This window comes from Polistes canadensis, unplaced genomic scaffold, assembly GCF_001313835.1.
Source record: "Polistes canadensis isolate GaletaPanama2010 unplaced genomic scaffold, ASM131383v1 scaffold_205, whole genome shotgun sequence".
Classification (NCBI taxonomy): Eukaryota; Metazoa; Arthropoda; class Insecta; order Hymenoptera; family Vespidae; genus Polistes; species Polistes canadensis.
The window spans coordinates 66857-84140 of record NW_014569752.1 but is presented as its reverse complement, the minus strand read 5'-3'; the positions used below and the strand labels follow the sequence as shown (position 1 = coordinate 84140).

At 28.7% G+C, this 17284-nt stretch overlaps 4 protein-coding genes across 4 annotated transcripts in view; all 4 read left to right on the top strand.

Annotated features, from left to right (window-relative positions):
- Window positions 1-792: 792 nt before the first annotated feature.
- Window positions 793-2381, top strand: LOC106789872 (proteasome subunit alpha type-4). The gene is made up of 3 exons (XM_014754398.1): window positions 793-920; window positions 1245-1872; window positions 1955-2381. The coding sequence occupies exons 1-3, from the start codon at window positions 918-920 to the stop codon at window positions 2095-2097; spliced, it is 774 nt and encodes a 257-aa protein (XP_014609884.1). The 5' UTR covers window positions 793-917; the 3' UTR covers window positions 2098-2381.
- A 1039-nt stretch (window positions 2382-3420) lies between these two features.
- On the top strand, window positions 3421-6634 carry LOC106789857 (chromatin-remodeling complex ATPase chain Iswi-like). Its single transcript, XM_014754382.1, has one exon. The coding sequence runs from the start codon at window positions 3527-3529 to the stop codon at window positions 6554-6556; it is 3030 nt and encodes a 1009-aa protein (XP_014609868.1). The 5' UTR covers window positions 3421-3526; the 3' UTR covers window positions 6557-6634.
- Window positions 6635-7621: 987 nt separating this feature from the next.
- Window positions 7622-13228, top strand: LOC106789858 (putative homeodomain transcription factor). Its single transcript, XM_014754383.1, has 16 exons — window positions 7622-8022; window positions 8154-8293; window positions 8353-8564; window positions 8657-8843; window positions 8923-9059; window positions 9144-9243; window positions 9322-9549; window positions 9847-9908; window positions 9995-10164; window positions 11221-11357; window positions 11450-11759; window positions 11863-12091; window positions 12164-12259; window positions 12333-12476; window positions 12543-12638; window positions 12720-13228. Exons 1-16 carry the CDS (start codon window positions 7973-7975, stop codon window positions 12867-12869), a joined length of 2448 nt encoding a protein of 815 aa, XP_014609869.1. The 5' UTR covers window positions 7622-7972; the 3' UTR covers window positions 12870-13228.
- A 1385-nt stretch (window positions 13229-14613) lies between these two features.
- The window catches only part of LOC106789860 (lysophospholipid acyltransferase 1), a 14512-nt gene continuing 11841 nt past the window's right edge, over window positions 14614-17284 (top strand). Inside the window, exon 1 of the mRNA XM_014754386.1 lies at window positions 14614-14869. Within this exon, the coding sequence (XP_014609872.1) occupies window positions 14789-14869 (81 nt within the window). The 5' untranslated portion in view covers window positions 14614-14788. The remainder of the gene's footprint in view (window positions 14870-17284) is intronic.

Below are 17284 nucleotides of genomic sequence, written 5' to 3'. Positions count from 1 at the left end.
AAAATATTTTTATGAAATATAATCAATGTACGATCATGCTCGATTAAAAACTATCTTTTATTAGAAAAAACAAATTGTAAAAACAAAATTGAAGGAGATATATCATGATGGTATGTATATATGTACATATATATGCATATATATACATATATATGATATAGATTATATAAAACTTAACGAATACTAAATTATATTGGACAAACATACATGTAATATGAATAAATATAACATAAGGATTTAAGAATATAGTATGATGTTAATGATTAACAACTTACACATAATAAATCTAATGTTGTTCCAATTTATACCTAAAGAGCGAAAATACTTTTACACTATTATTACAAAATTCTGACCATCATTTTTTAATTCTTTGATTTTTATTTTTCTTGTAGTTTTTGCTCTCGTGTCAGTTATATTCTTATAAAAATGCTTTATTGTAAAAAAATGCGATTGTTACCTGTATACACTTATTATACTGTTTTACCTAACATTTTAATTAGTTTTTTTTAATTATCTTCTTTCCTAAGTTACAATCTCCTTTGAAACACTTTCTGTTGATGTGATTTAACATTTTAAATTATATGAATATATTTTTTTATACATATGTATACGTACATATCTATTAAATATGTCATACACATATATATATATATTACATAATAATTAATATTTATAATATATGTAAGTGTGTTACTATATATATTAACATTATTATTTGACCGGTTATCTTTTGATTATAGTACCAAAACCATCCTGAAGAGATTGCAAGAGTACTAGATTCCATATCGTTACCAACCATAGAAATTTTAACCGCGTTAGGTGACAAGTATATCTTGAAACATCAACTACAGTAATTTGTCTGAGAATAAACGCTTTGTTTTATTTTTAAAGTTTAAATAAAACTTCCTATATATAAAATGGTAAAAATTATTATTTTATATTAATGACATATTATTTAAGATTTTCAATAATTGAAAGAACGAACGTTCTTTACTGTTTTCTTTCTTTTTAAGGTTAGATTTCAAAATGCATTGTCATCAAACTCATACTACATAATATTTCAATAATAAAATATTAACGTTTTATCATTTGTTATATTAATTACTATATTTATAATTATATTTTATAAAAGTGTTCAAAGTTTTGTTCATTTCGTTTTTTTTTGACTTGTAATACGTAGTAGTGTTTAATGACATTGTATTATTAAAATAAATATATTATATTAGTTATAATTGATTGTTTAGGCTCGCAGGTACGATACACGTACTACGATTTTCTCACCAGAAGGTCGTTTATATCAAGTAGAATATGCTATGGAAGCTATCAGTCATGCTGGTACATGTTTAGGAATATTGGCAAACGATGGCATTCTGTTAGCTGCTGAAAGAAGAAATACAAATAAGCTTTTAGACGAAGTATTCTATTCAGAGAAAATATACAAATTAAACAACGATGTAGTTTGTTCGGTAGCAGGCATAACAGCTGATGCTAACGTTCTTACAAATGAACTGCGTTTAATAGCACAGAGGTATCTCTTACAATATGGTGAGCCCATTCCATGCGAACAATTGGTATCTTGGTTATGCGATGTTAAACAAGCTTATACTCAATACGGTGGAAAAAGACCATTCGGGGTATCAATTTTGTATATGGGTTGGGATCGTCATTACGGTTATCAATTATATCAATCGGATCCTAGTGGAAATTATGGCGGTTGGAAAGCTACTTGTATTGGAAATAATTCAGCGGCAGCTGTATCATCTTTAAAACAGGAATACAAAGAAGGAGAAACTACTTTAAAGGATGCTATGTCGTTGGCTATTAAAGTACTTTCAAAGACTTTAGATATGAACAAACTTTCTGCGGATAAAGGTAAAGAAAAATAATATATAACATATTTTTGATTGAATATATTATTCTTTGATAACGTTATAATTTTGAATTATATTTACAGTGGAAATGGCAACATTGACGCGCGAGAATGGTAAAACAAGAATTCAAATTCTTCCAGCTAACGAAGTCAATGCTTTAATAGAAGAACACGATCGATTAGAGGCATTAGCTGAACAGGCCAAAAAAGAGAAGCAAAAGTTATAGAGATATTATTTTTACATAGGATCACAGTCTGGTACACGCTAAAGAAATATTATTCTTTTCTATCGTTCAGTATCCTATATTGTATGTTTGTAAAGCTTTTACTTAATAAATTTATAAGTTTCACGTCCTTTTTGCGTTCATCTGTTTGAATTTAAAAATGTCATCGTATAATAAATAAACTATTATATTTAAAACTCAAAGAGAGAGACTATTTTATCAATAATGTATCAAATCACATAATTAATTTAAATGGATTCTTTTTATAATAAAAAATAATGATCACTGTATTACTTGTTATGAATTTCTTTTACTAAATTAAACTAAATAAAGAAACGATAGAAAGTAATTAAGTATATAAACATGCATGACGTATAAAATACTCTTCTTTGTAAATGTTAAAAAAAATAGGGAAAACAAATTATTAAAAAATATTTTTTGGCAGTATAATTATTAGAATTGTTAATGTTATTAAGAAATGTAAGAAAAAAAGAAAAAAAAAGTTGTGTGTCGAGTCATATCGACCAGGCTGCCAATGCGGTCCCACTCCCGGGCGCGATCCCGCTACTGCCCGCCACGGAGACTTTTGGCTGCTGAGTTTCCCCTCTGGCCCGGTTCGCCACTCCTTAGCCAACCTGGTCACCTCGGCCTCCACCAAGGTGACCATATTGATGGCGAGCTTAGCGCGGACGCCCAGTCAACGTGGATCCCGCACCAGCAGTAACCCCCGACCTCAGACCCTCCAACACAACTAGCCTCCGAGTAGCCGGATTACAGGAGCCGCCACACTCCCAGCTGACAACGAACCTTCTACACATCTATATAAGCTTCACCTCGACTAACTTCATACGTATATTTATTTAAATGTATTAGTATATGTACATGTGAAAATATCTACGTATACATTACTATGTTCAGACTAGTTAGAAAGACACACTATTATTACCAACAGAGGGCATAAAATAGAATCAAAAAATACAAGGTACATAGAAACTCACAAGTCCCTCTATTTTATCTACCTAGTTTCATATTTGTTACTAGCAGGACCACCAGGAGGCGATAGTAGGTACTTAACGCGATGACGTTCAATACTATCAAAGAACACAATATTTTTTGATAGTACACGATAGTATATATAGTATAGTTATATTGTAAAAGAAATTAATTGCAAAACTGGGTAGATAAAATAGAGGGACTTTTGAGATTGTTTTATTCTGTCGATAAATATGTATTTGATTGTATCGACTAACAATAACTTCGACATCTCTTGATTATATTTTGAACTATTCTAGCGTACCGGTATATCGCATCTCGATAATCGAAATTTAATCGATTTCCTGTACATGTTAGGAACGCGTCCTAACGAGTTAATGTTTGGTGCATTCGGTTTTTCTTTCTTTTCATTCTCTTAATTGAGGAAACTTTAAGAAAGATGTCTAAGGCTGATGAAAATGCGGATACCGGTGATACTGGAGATAATTCAAATGGTTCTTCTGCGGAAACCACATCTTCCCGGGGTGGCGACTTTGAAACTAAACTCGAGTCAGATCGAAGTAAGAGGTTTGATTACTTGCTCAAGCAAACAGAAATTTTTTCACATTTTATGACCAACAATCAAAAAGACAAAGCTGGGAGCCCTTTAAAAGTTAAACCTGGCAGACCAAGAAAGCAACCAGAAACTTTAAACAAATCTGATTCTGGTGATCATAGACATAGGAAGACTGAGCAAGAGGAGGACGAAGAATTGTTGGCAGAGAGCAATGCCAGTGTAGCACCAACTACACGCTTTGAATCCTCACCGCATTATGTTAAATCCGGTGAGTTGAGAGATTACCAGATACGTGGTTTAAATTGGATGATATCACTCTATGAAAATGGTATCAATGGTATTCTGGCGGATGAGATGGGTCTTGGTAAGACTCTACAAACCATATCATTATTGGGATATATGAAACACTTCAGAAACATTCCTGGTCCTCATATTGTTATTGTTCCAAAGTCTACGCTTGCCAATTGGATGAATGAATTTAAAAAATGGTGTCCTACTTTAAGAGCCGTTTGTTTAATAGGAGATGCAGAAAGTAGAAATACTTTTATTAGAGACGTCATGATGCCTGGTGAATGGGATGTATGCGTTACTTCATATGAAATGGTAATCAAAGAAAAATCAGTATTTAAAAAATTTAATTGGCGTTATATGGTAATAGACGAAGCTCATAGAATTAAAAATGAAAAATCTAAATTATCTGAAATATTGAGGGAGTTTAAAACAGCTAATAGACTTCTTCTTACTGGTACACCTCTACAGAATAATTTACATGAGTTATGGTCGTTGCTCAACTTTTTATTACCTGATGTTTTTAACAGTTCAGATGACTTCGATTCTTGGTTTAATACTAATAGTTTCTTAGGTGATAATTCTTTAGTTGAAAGATTACATGCTGTTTTAAGACCATTCCTTTTGAGACGATTGAAGTCGGAAGTAGAAAAAGGTTTGAAACCCAAAAAGGAGATTAAAGTTTACATTGGTCTGAGCAAAATGCAAAGAGAGTGGTACACCAAAGTATTAATGAAAGACATTGATATAGTGAATGGTGCGGGGAAAATAGAAAAGATGAGATTACAAAACATTTTGATGCAGTTACGTAAGTGTTGCAATCATCCATATCTGTTTGACGGTGCTGAACCAGGACCGCCGTATACTACAGACGAACATCTTGTTTACAATTGCGGTAAAATGGTGATATTGGATAAGCTATTGCCTAAATTACAAGAACAAGACTCAAGAGTATTAATATTTAGTCAAATGACCAGAATGTTAGATATTTTAGAAGATTATTGTCACTGGAGAGGTTTTCAGTATTGTCGTCTGGATGGTAATACAGCACACGAGGATCGTCAGAGACAAATAAATGAATACAATGCTCCTAATAGCGAAAAATTTATATTCATGTTGTCTACTAGAGCTGGTGGTTTGGGTATAAATTTAGCGACTGCCGATGTAGTCATTATTTATGATTCCGATTGGAATCCACAAATGGATTTACAAGCTATGGATAGAGCTCATCGTATAGGACAACAAAAACAGGTACGTGTCTTTAGATTTATTACAGAGAACACAGTGGAAGAAAAAATCGTCGAACGTGCAGAAGTCAAATTACGTTTAGACAAATTAGTCATACAACAAGGTAGATTGGTAGATGCAAAACAGACTGCATTGAACAAGGATGAAATGTTGAATATGATCAGACATGGAGCTAACGAAGTGTTTGCTTCAAAGGACAGTGCTATCACCGACGAAGACATTGATACAATATTACAAAAAGGTGAGGCAAAAACCGAAGAAATGAAACAGAAATTGGAAAGTTTAGGAGAATCTTCTTTACGTAATTTCACTGTCGATGCACCAACCGATTCAGTTTACCAATTCGAAGGTGAAGATTATCGTGAGAAACAAAAAATATTAGGAATTGGTAACTGGATAGAACCACCTAAACGTGAACGTAAGGCCAATTACGCTGTCGATGCTTATTTCCGTGAAGCCTTAAGAGTATCCGAACCTAAAGCACCAAAAGCCCCCAGACCTCCTAAACAACCAATTGTACAAGATTTCCAATTTTTTCCTCCTCGATTGTTTGAGCTACTTGATCAAGAAATATATTATTTTCGACAAACTGTTGGTTACAAGGTTCCTAAGAATCCTGAATTAGGATCTGACGCAGCCAGGATACAAAAGGAAGAACAACGCAAGATAGACGAGGCTCAGCCCTTATCGGATGAAGAAGTTGCAGAGAAAGAAAAATTACTAACTCAGGGTTTCACAAACTGGACCAAGAGAGACTTTAATCAGTTTATTAAAGCAAATGAAAAATATGGTAGAGATGATATAGAAAATATCGCTAAAGAGGTAGAAGGTAAAACTCCAGAAGAAGTTATGGAATACTCAGCAGTTTTTTGGGAACGTTGTCACGAGTTACAGGACATTGACAGAGTAATGGCACAAATAGAAAGAGGCGAAGCCAAAATACAAAGGCGTGCTGGTATTAAAAAAGCGTTGGATGCAAAGATGGCCAGATATCGTGCACCATTTCATCAATTGAGGATAGCTTATGGTACTAACAAAGGTAAAAATTATACCGAAGAAGAGGATAGATTCCTTGTTTGTATGTTACACAAATTGGGCTTTGACAAGGAAAACGTTTATGAGGAATTAAGAGCAACCGTTAGATCGGCGCCTCAATTCCGTTTCGATTGGTTTGTTAAATCTCGTACTGCTTTGGAATTGCAAAGACGATGTAATACTTTGATAACATTGATAGAACGTGAAAACCAGGAACTGGAAGAGAGAGAAAGACAAGAGAGAAGAAAGAAGAGTGGTAATGTTGGTACCAAGCCTGCTTCCAAACGAAAACAAGAAAATTTACCAGCACCACAAGATAAACCTAGAAAGAAGAAGAAATAAAACCAATATGAATCTTGTACCATTAAGTTTTACTCTATACTTATGCATACAAAAAACAGACTGTCTATTTTCACGGTTTTTTATATCTTTTTATTCGTTACTCAAAACAAAATTTTTGCTAAATACCATGACTCAAATTCATAGACGTTAAACCTTATTAGAAAATATGATTCTCTTTAATTGCGTTCTTTTTAAGCATACTTTTTATCCTAATAAATGATGAAAATAAAAGATATCTTGGTCTGAAGAAATATATATTAATAATGTTTATTTTTCGTATTCTAATTGTTATCGAGAATGAATTGCCTCAAAATATAAATGTGTCGACCAGCTGACATGAACGAAGATCACTTCTACATGTCTATGAATTTGAGACCAAGAACCATTTTTCCTCTCTAATCCTTTATTTTTTCTTATTCAAAAGAACAAATTCTAAAATATTTATTAAATGTTATTTACAAAATGATTCATTTTTATACAAAACAAATTTAATATTCATTGATTTATCAATCGCAAAGTACAATATTACACGGTTTACAACACAATATTTTTCTCTTTATGATCTTGTAATTCTATATTTAAAATTATGATTACAATTATATTTTAATATCAAAATTATTGTTTTATTTATTATAATCGATTTAAAGAATATTGTAATAAATTTTACAAAAATAAAACTCAAGCCATCGAATGTACTCAATATTTTTTTATAACATTTCTTTGTTTATCCGTATATAAATAATTTCAACTTGAATTAATAATAATAATATACTTTTAATAATATATTATATATATATATGTATATAATATATTTTTATTTATTTTTTTGTTTATGTATGCATTTGTGTATTGTAAATGTAGTATGCAATATAGCCACCAGATGACCCAGTCGACGTATTCGTGAGGCTATTTAAATTTTTCTTTATTAGTTTACATTAAATGTGCATAAATTAAAATTTAAAAACAATACTAGTTCGATTGTTAATATAAATAACTTTATATATTTAATATATTGCGATAAAAATAATTGTTAATAAATGCATTTATTACATTTATCGCTAGTTAAACGAACCAGTCAGTAAAATCGGAGTATACGCATGCGCATAATTTCTCTCCGTTTGGCATAAAAGAGAACTACATAGTAACTAAATTTCTCACTAAACGTGATCGTCTTTGTTTTTATCAATACGATTGTTTATTATATATAAATACAAAAAAGAAAAACAGGAAATTGAATTAAATATTAAAAAACATCGTTCTTTTAATCAAGTGCATATTATGATATCAAGAATTAGTTCTATTTCAACGAAAAAACAAGAAATATTTGAAATCTTACATCACTCAATCAGATGCGCGAATATTTTGGTTAGATATAACAGCTGATAATTGTCTTACTTAAATCATTCTAATCAATTCATGTGGAATACAAGATTGAACACAATGAATTTCAATGATCTCATTCACTGGTAAGATTGTTTTAATTATTTTTCATTATTCATTTAATATTAATCTAACTATAGACAGAGAAGATGAAGATACATTTTTATTGATTTCTTCAATACGTTATCTATATAACAGATGTATTATATTATTTTAGGTATCAAAAGAAAATTGGTATGTATGACAAGCAACAATGGGAAAAAATAGTGGAACAAAGGATTCTTGGCGGTTTTAATAATATTCCTATGAAAACTGCTAAATTGAAAACTGAATTTATTGATGTTGACTTGGTACGAGGTAAGTTATATGTAAATTAACACATCAATACAATTCTGTTATTATTTTTCTATCCATAGGTTCGTCGTTTCCAAAAGCAAAGCCTAAACACGGTTTGTCTACTGTTGCGTGTTTAGCTTTACAACGTTTTTTATTTCTACCTCTGTACAAAGCGTGGTGGACCCAACAAACAAGTATTAGAGTGTTTGTTTTATTTTTGTTATTGTATAGCTTACAACTTATCAACGTCTTATTGTATTTCTCTTATGAAGACAGAGAAAATGAGGCTGATGTACGGATACTTTTTCTTTTCTCTTAGATTATCTCTTTTTTTCTATTTATATCGTTATGATTTATATTTAATGCAATTATTTCATTCTACAGATGGTTTCAACATCAGAGGTATTTATACCAAGCGTTATGATGTTAATATTATGCTTAGTTCATTCTCACATCGTATCAACGAACTCCGGGCCTATGGAAATCAATGGTTATAGCAGGCAAAAAGTTCTTAGACGACCCAGACATGGTAGATGCAGAATTAATAAATCTAGAAGTAGATCTAATTTAAGTAAGTTCATTTGTATACATAATATGTTCATTATTATATTTAATCGATATGCAGATGTTCAGAATTTATTTTTTTATAGAAACCATCGATGATTCTAAATCATCACAAGATACTGCCTCGGAAAAAGCGAGCACCATAAGCAGAGAGGCACTTAATTCGGTACGATTCGCTAAGAAAGTTATGATAGAAAATTCTTTGACACTGAGTCACTCGCAGGTAAATTTCTTAATGTTTTCTTTATTTTGAAATAATGTAATATCATTAGGTGTTAAAGCTAATAATATATTTTTATAATTAAAGGAATTCCTTCCTTCTCTCTCATCTAGTAATAAAGAAACGTTAAATATATCGACTAATAGTCCACCTATTAATGAAGATTCTATAAATTGTAATCAGCCAGGTATAAAATGAAAAATAATCAAAATAAAATAGTTTTAATATAAAATACATTTATTTATTTTTGAAATAATAATTTAAGATAATCCACCAGAAGAAAATCTTGAATATCCAGATATTGTGCATCTAGACGATGATGGTTTTGAAAGTTTAAATGGGAATGTATCGAGTGATAATGATAGGACGGTTAATATATTTGTGGAAGAAAGAGAGAGAGAACAAATGAGAGTATGCGGTAATAAAGAAGAGAATATCTTTCAATTGGAAGCATCTAGTAGTTCTAAAGTTTTACTTCAATCTAAATACTCAGGTTTGGTGTTCAAATGTTTGTTATACATTAGGTAGATACTTATCTCTGATATGTATTTATTTTTTATTTTAGTTTATTTCGTATTTTAAATGCGTATGTTGTGACACAAGTAGACAAATTTATCGCACTCTCCGTTCATCTGTAGATACTGCAGTTGCATTGCAAGCAAGAAACAAAAATATAACTCTCTATAGTGGAAACTAATAATATTTCTATACCGTTAACACATGCTTTAATATTTGTTGGAAGGGAAAAGCAGAGTATTAGATAAATCATAGTTTTCCACTTTCCACGCAGCACCTGTCCCATTGAACAAAGGAGGAAACTTTTCCGACAGTGAAGGAGATGGCATTCACATGGTAAACTAAATTTTCATCATATGCATCATCAATAATTCTTTTATTTTTTATTTTTCTATGACATAATGTTTTATTAAATTTTTAAGGAAAGAGATGAATCACCGACTGTATCAGAAATAAGAGAAGGAAGACGACAGTGTGAAAGTGAGGAGGAAGGTGAATGCGAGGATGCTGCAACGAATCATTTAACTGAAGCAACAACATCTGCAACAGAATGGATGGGTGTGACAACGAACAGCGATGAATGCAGTTATAGGTATAAATATTTAAAAGAAAGAATGTGCGAGGCCTCTACGCGTGATAAAAGTGAAACTCGTATAATCATGTGGAAAATAATCAATTGATTTATATGTGCAGTGGGTGTTCATTAAAATTTTACACTGTTACACTTATTAGATTTTTGCTTGAAAACCATTTATATAGTGTATTTAGGTTGAAGAAAATTTAAAAAGAAATACATTTATATATTTTAATTAGATATTTAATGAGTTTCACTTTAAAGGTTTATTTATAATCAATGAATTAAACAAATACAAAAATAATGTATAGGATACGTCCATACTTTAAAATCATATAATTTTAAGAGCAGAAGAAATACTCGGTTTTTTCATGTCTAACAATTGAACATTCTTTGTTTTTATTGTTATTTAAATAGTGTTTAGTATCAGAATCAGTTTAATACTCGTTAAAGTAAGAATAATACATAATACTATTTGTTTAAAAATTACATATACTTCGAATAAACAACTTCGATCTGATATTTTAATTAGATCAAAATTTTCAACTTAAAATCATGACTGGCCAGAAACGTTAAAACAAATGTATTGTTGTTTAAACAATTCAAAATATTAGTAGAATGTATTGGAGTGTTCGACACATCTTAAATAATTGTTAATTAATCGATAGAAGTGCCTATTGTTGTCTAAAAGCTCGGAGAATATGATCTATGTATCATCCTCTTCGAAATTCATCTCTAGACTTGCACGTTGTCATCTATGAAAGTTCTTTTATTACATGTTGTTTATATGATAGGAATAATATTCATAATAAATAAAATTTCCTTTTATTAAATTGATTTTGATACACACACACCACAACTAAGGCTAGAACCTTTCATAATTTCGTTCAATTTTCGATCGACTGAGAGTTCTATCTCATTCTTTCTCTTCCTACCTTTATGCTCTCTCTCTTTTCATGTCGTTTTATAAAATTTTATTATTATTGTCGTCTATAAGATGTTTCACTTCAAAAAATAAGTGAAAGATCTTATAAATATATGTTATAATACAATATAATTCTTTTTCTTTTATAGTTCAGAACTGGAAGAAATAGATTTGCATGGTGAAATAAATTCAAATCATAACGAATTTATAGAACATCCTTTCTCTTGGGAATTTGGAATACCTCCTTCTATTTTATTAAGTTCCAGTTGCGCTTCATCCGATCGTAGTTAGTTCCTTTCTTTTAATAGATATATTTATAATAAATAATAATAATCTATATATGTTACTTTTATTATAATATTAACATTACATACACAGTTTCCTGTACTATTTGGACAAGACGTGATGTGAAGAAAGCAGAATTGTCAGTACTTGATATAAGTTCTGCTATTATAGAAAGAGTAGAATCAATGCCGGAAAGTATGAGTTATTTTTACGGTGGATTGGTATTAAGTATTGTATTATCTTTAGTACCATCGTTTAGACGAATAACCGACACTCTTGGAACAGATACCAATTGTAATGTTACTGTTCCCATTATACCAGACGATCTCAGACAAGCTAATTTAGAAACTTACACTGATATTGTAGGTAGAATAATTGACATTGCTTTTGGAGATACAATATTGTAAGTTGTTTTTTCTTTCTCAGCACACATACACACACACAAACACACATACAAAAATATATTATGTGATGAAGTGAAAATGATATAATTAATTTCATTACAGGAAACGTACTATTATTCTAATATCAGCCTTCGAAAGACTTGCATTATCTTGTTTTCTGTTCTTTTTATTGGCAGTCGCTGAACGGACCTATAAACAAAGACTATTGTATGCTAAATTATTTTCACATTTAACTTCATCCAGACGTGCAAGAAAGTCTGATTTACCACATTTTCGGTTAAACAAAGTGAGAAATATTAAAACATGGTTAAGCATCAGATCTTATTTGAAGGTATCTTCAATAAATATTTTATTTATTTTGTCTTTTAATATATTTGTTCATATCTTTGTGAAAATTTTACAGAGGAGAGGACCACAACGTTCTGTAGATGTTATAGTATCTTCAGCTTTTATTGTTACGTTATTATTATTATCTTTTATCAGTTTGGAACTAATTAAGGTAAACTATTTAATATTCTTATTAATTGATATTATTACTTTTTACTATTATAAAATATGTTTAATCTTTCTAGGATCTTGAAAGTTTACATTCGCAGTACAACGTCGAGGCATTGTTTTGGAGTTTTTCGTTGGGAATATTTATTTTACGCTTTATGACATTGGGAACGAAAATAAATAAAAAATACAGAAATCTTTCGATTCTGTTAACTGAACAGGTATGTAAAATTATTTTTATAAAGATAATTAAACAGTTAAAGTCTTAGAAAAAATTTATTTTTCAGATAAATTTACATCTTCAGATAGAGCAAAAACCCCATAAAAAAGAGGAATTAATGGTAGCTAATAGCGTATTAAAATTGGCAGCCGATTTGATTAAGGTGTCATATACTTTATGTTTTTTTTTTTAATAGATTAAATTAAATTAATGTTTATTAATTTTCAAATTATACTGTTTGCAGGAATTGGAAAGTCCCTTTAAAATATCTGGCCTATCCGCTAATCCATATGTTTATACGATTACAAAAGTGGTATTATTGTCGGCCCTCTCCGGAGTCCTATCTGAGTTACTTGGTTTCAAATTGAAATTACATAAAATAAAAATAAAGTGAGATGAAGTATTATCTCACTTATCTACCTCGATGTTACAGACTGATTGCTGAAAATAATTGCATGATGTATCAGCATATCTGTAAATTTTGATTTTGATTTTTTGTTTTTTATTTATTAGATCTTTAAAAAAAAGGAATATATTTGACTAACTATATATACATTTAGTTTTACGATTAGATAAAATAAATAAACACATCTTCGTCGTTAGGTCTTTTCTTTTTTCCGATAATTTATTTACGAGTAGTGCATAACTTTTTCTAATTGAACAATCAATCTCACGTGTAGCTAATATTGTATACTATTTTTGTTTTCTTTCGCAAAATATTGTATAACGCATCTAATTACACAAACTTATTACAAAATTTAATTTTTGACAATATTCTAAGTAAAAGAATATATATAGATATTAATTAATGGTTGCGTCTAACAACTATTAAATTTGAAAATGAAAGAATAAGAAATATTTAGTCTGACTAAAATTTATTGTTACATAGTAATTTTAATTCTTACTTTTAACATATCGCTACACGTATGCGGTGAATACGTATACATATATGAATATCATTCTTTTTGATAGTTGTACAAATGAAAAATAGTATGTAAATATCCTGATATATAATCTATTAATACACAAAAAAAATAAAAGAAAAGATAGTACCTGTGCAATATAAAATTCTATTAACTATATATATATATATATGTATATATATAGTTATGTTTCAAATAATTATAAATGTATTTCGAGATATGTTAAATAAATATATAACAAACACAATGAATAAGTATATACCAATACGCAAATAAAGATACATAAAAAAAACAGGAACGAATTACTAATGAAAAATAACAAAAATTGAACTTTGGAATTAAGGGTCTTTGAGTTAGAATGTAAAAAGTAAAACCTATTACGTTACAATGCAATACTTGAGTTCTATAAATAACAATGAATTCATATCGTCGATACTAATACTTTTTTTTTTCAATATAACCAATTAATGAATGAACTACTTTGATAATAAAATTAACTAAATCTAAATAGTAATAATAATGATAATAATAATGTTTATAGATAATATAGAAAAGACACTTGGATGCTTTTTATAAAATTAATATTTTATATAAATATTTTTTTATAACATTCGATAGAAAAATTAATTAAATAACTTCATTGACACAGATTTAAATTGGCCCTGAACTTATATTACGTTTTATTTACGAGTCTCTAGACTCACGATTAAGTTTATGTTCATCTATTTGCTGATTCACAATGAATTCATCAAAGATACATATATAAAGTATTATTGCATCATCCGAACGGAAAAAAAAAAGGTAATAAAAAGCTATATTTATATGAAGCATTATTTTTAAATGGATACGCCGAGAGTACATTTTTTAATTATATATTACTCATATTAATTTATTGTATATATATATATATATATATATATATACTTTTACTATATATATTTACTTTTAATAATTGAATACTACAGAATAATAGGAAATAATTTCGTTTAAATTAAAGTAATAATATGTAAATAGGATGACACGTAATATATATTTAAGAAATAAATAAGTTGTAAATGAGGGCACTTAAAGCATATTAAACATTTCAAACGTCACGTTATAACGCGCGATAAAAATTAGCCAATGAGAAAGCGTTTAAGGTTACGCCGATGTTTTGGCCCGAATTCACGCGATCTTAGCCGAGTTTAACCGAAACCGCGGATTCGCGGGGAACGTGCCTCAGTAACGCGCGAAAGGGGTACGGAGTAACATATAAGTGACAAGTGAGTAGTAAGTGTAGTGAATAGTGAGAGCGTGCCAACGAGTGTTTTGTGGTTCCAGAAATATTTTCTCTATTTTTTTTTTATTTTTTTTTGTTTGTTATTAAATTAAATTTATCATTCCCATAATCATGGCCGATTCTTTGCACTACTACGATGGTTTCCGAACATTCTCATGGTTCGCAGATTTCGTCGGTTTGCCAATCGATCAGGTTAGAAACATAATAAAGATATATATATATATTTTTTCCTCATTCCCTTTTCTCTTTCGATTAATCTATTTTTTCGTTTTCCTTTCTTTTCCTTTTTTCTTCTTCTCCGCGTCATTTTGACGACGCACGAGCGTCTATTAATCTTCTATCGCCTGTTGACTGTATATGGACCTTTCGAAGCTGCATCGATCGTTTCTTCTTCCTCTTTTTTTTCCCCCCTTTTTTTCTTTTAAATAGGAATAATAAATATATATATATATATATATAATTATATGTCGTTTATATCAATTTCAAAATGAATTATCATATGTCAAATTTGTTTCATCGATATTTAGAATTATTTTTTAAATTAGAGGTTAAGATTATCTCATTTTTTATCTCTTTCGCGATATAAACATTATTTTCTTCGTTATTATTATTGTCAAGAATAAATGAATCGATAATAATACGTATAATTTTGTTTAATTTATTTCAGTTTAATTTATTTTCGTAAGAATTTTAACGCGGCCATGTAAAATTTGATTTCGCTTATCAAAAGAACATAATATATACTTTTGTTTTTACAACGATAACTTCACTTTACACTTTTTATTTATATTTGTTTCTTTTGTTTTTAAATCTTTTTTTTCTTTTTTTTTTGTAAACATTACACGTGAGAGAATATATACTTTAAATAATAAACAGTGACCGGGTTTATTTTCTCATAATTTTATGACATACGTATATATATATGTATATGTATATTAGTGTAATTGTATATGTGTTATTAGTGTAATTTAAAAATGTCCTGCTATTAGTTACAATCTAAAATGCAAGCTGGTTTTATCTCTTAAATTATTTACTAATTAACAATTGACCAATTATGCTTCAACACTAAATATATATTATTATTTTTAATTTGTTTGTTTGATATATAAAATATAAATATAACTATATGTACATATATACAAGTATATGACATCATATACGAGTATGTGGTGGATTAATTGATGTGTAATTCAAAATGTTTTACTATTAGTTGCAATCTAGAATGCAAGCTGGTTTTATCTCTTAAATTATTTTCTAATTAACAATTGACCAATTATACTTCAACATTAAATGTATATTATTATTTTTAATTTATGTGTTTGATATATATATGTACATCACACATACACAGTTGTATTGTACAAGTTGAAAAAAAGTTGATTTAAAAAATTTTGTAATTTTTAANAAGTATAAAAAATATTTGCCGAAACTTTTCAAAGAAATTGCAAGGATGCACAATTTGCAGCATTGCTTTCTTTGACATTTTTTGAACCTTTGCAAGTTGATTTATAACTCGAAAAGATACTTTACTCGTAGCCAAAAAAATGTACTTTAATTTTATATAAGTTTCATTAAAATTTATTCACTTTTAGTATAAAAAATATTATCTGAATGCTCTTTGCTTTCATAGTAATGCCGAGGAATTACTAGCAATGACTGATTTCCGGCTTTGACGGTAATATATATATATATATATATATATATATTTCGTAACGTGCAACAGGTCTTTCTTATCATTTTGTTTTAATTATATATCTTTCCTTTTATTTTTATTTTTGTAAATGCACTCTAATCTCCAGAAAGGAAATCAAACGTGGATATCCAAAATACGTGGACTACTAACACAGGAATTCTATTTTTAGTTAAATATTTCTCATCTCGTCACATATATACATTTCATTCATGTATTACGTCTCAATGAAAGTAGTACGAAACTAAGTAGGGGGTCATCGATCAGCTGATATTATTCAATGAATCATATGTTCATACATATGAACCGTTATTTTTCTAATAATACTTCTCCGTATATTTTATTTATTTATTTAATTATTATTTTTTGTTCATAATATAATTAACTTGTAAAGTTATATATTATAATCTTAAATAATTTATATTTTTTTTTGTCTCGAATAATTATTCTTTATTATGATAATTAATTAATCTCTCTTTTTTTCCAGATTGCATAACAGTTATGCATGATTTATTTAGATGCACGTGTTTATGCGTCGTTTTTTATTGTGGTTTTTTGTTTCTTTTCTTTTCTTTTTTTTTTTGTTTTACTTTTAAAAACATTCGATGTTCCAATTTTTTTTTATGATTCTTATTATTTTTAATGATACGTAATCTGTTTTTTAGATTACAGAATAATATTTGTAATATAATCTTTTTTTTTTTTATCGATCAATAATCATGCTATTGAAAGGAGCGTCAGAGTGTTACAGTTTCTAATAATAAACAAGCAACGTAAGCATTTCAAATAGATACACGTAATAACTTAGGAATTTATTTATGTGATAGGTATAATTATTATTAATAGTATTATTATTATTATTATTATTATTATTATTATTATTATTATTATTATTATTATTATTATTATTATTATTA

Bases quoted from the DNA above. Each gene is read 5' to 3' on its own strand.
- LOC106789872 (XM_014754398.1), top strand. The intron at 1,873-1,954 runs GTAAAGAAAAAT...TTATATTTACAG, and splicing joins CAAACTTTCTGCGGATAAAG to TGGAAATGGCAACATTGACG.
- LOC106789857 (XM_014754382.1), top strand. From the start codon at position 3,527: ATGTCTAAGGCTGATGAAAATGCGGATACCGGTGATACTGGAGATAAT.
- LOC106789858 (XM_014754383.1), top strand. From the start codon at position 7,973: ATGTGGAATACAAGATTGAACACAATGAATTTCAATGATCTCATTCAC. The intron at 8,294-8,352 runs GTAAGTTATATG...TTCTATCCATAG, and splicing joins TGATGTTGACTTGGTACGAG to GTTCGTCGTTTCCAAAAGCA. The intron at 9,244-9,321 runs GTATAAAATGAA...TAATAATTTAAG, and splicing joins TATAAATTGTAATCAGCCAG to ATAATCCACCAGAAGAAAAT.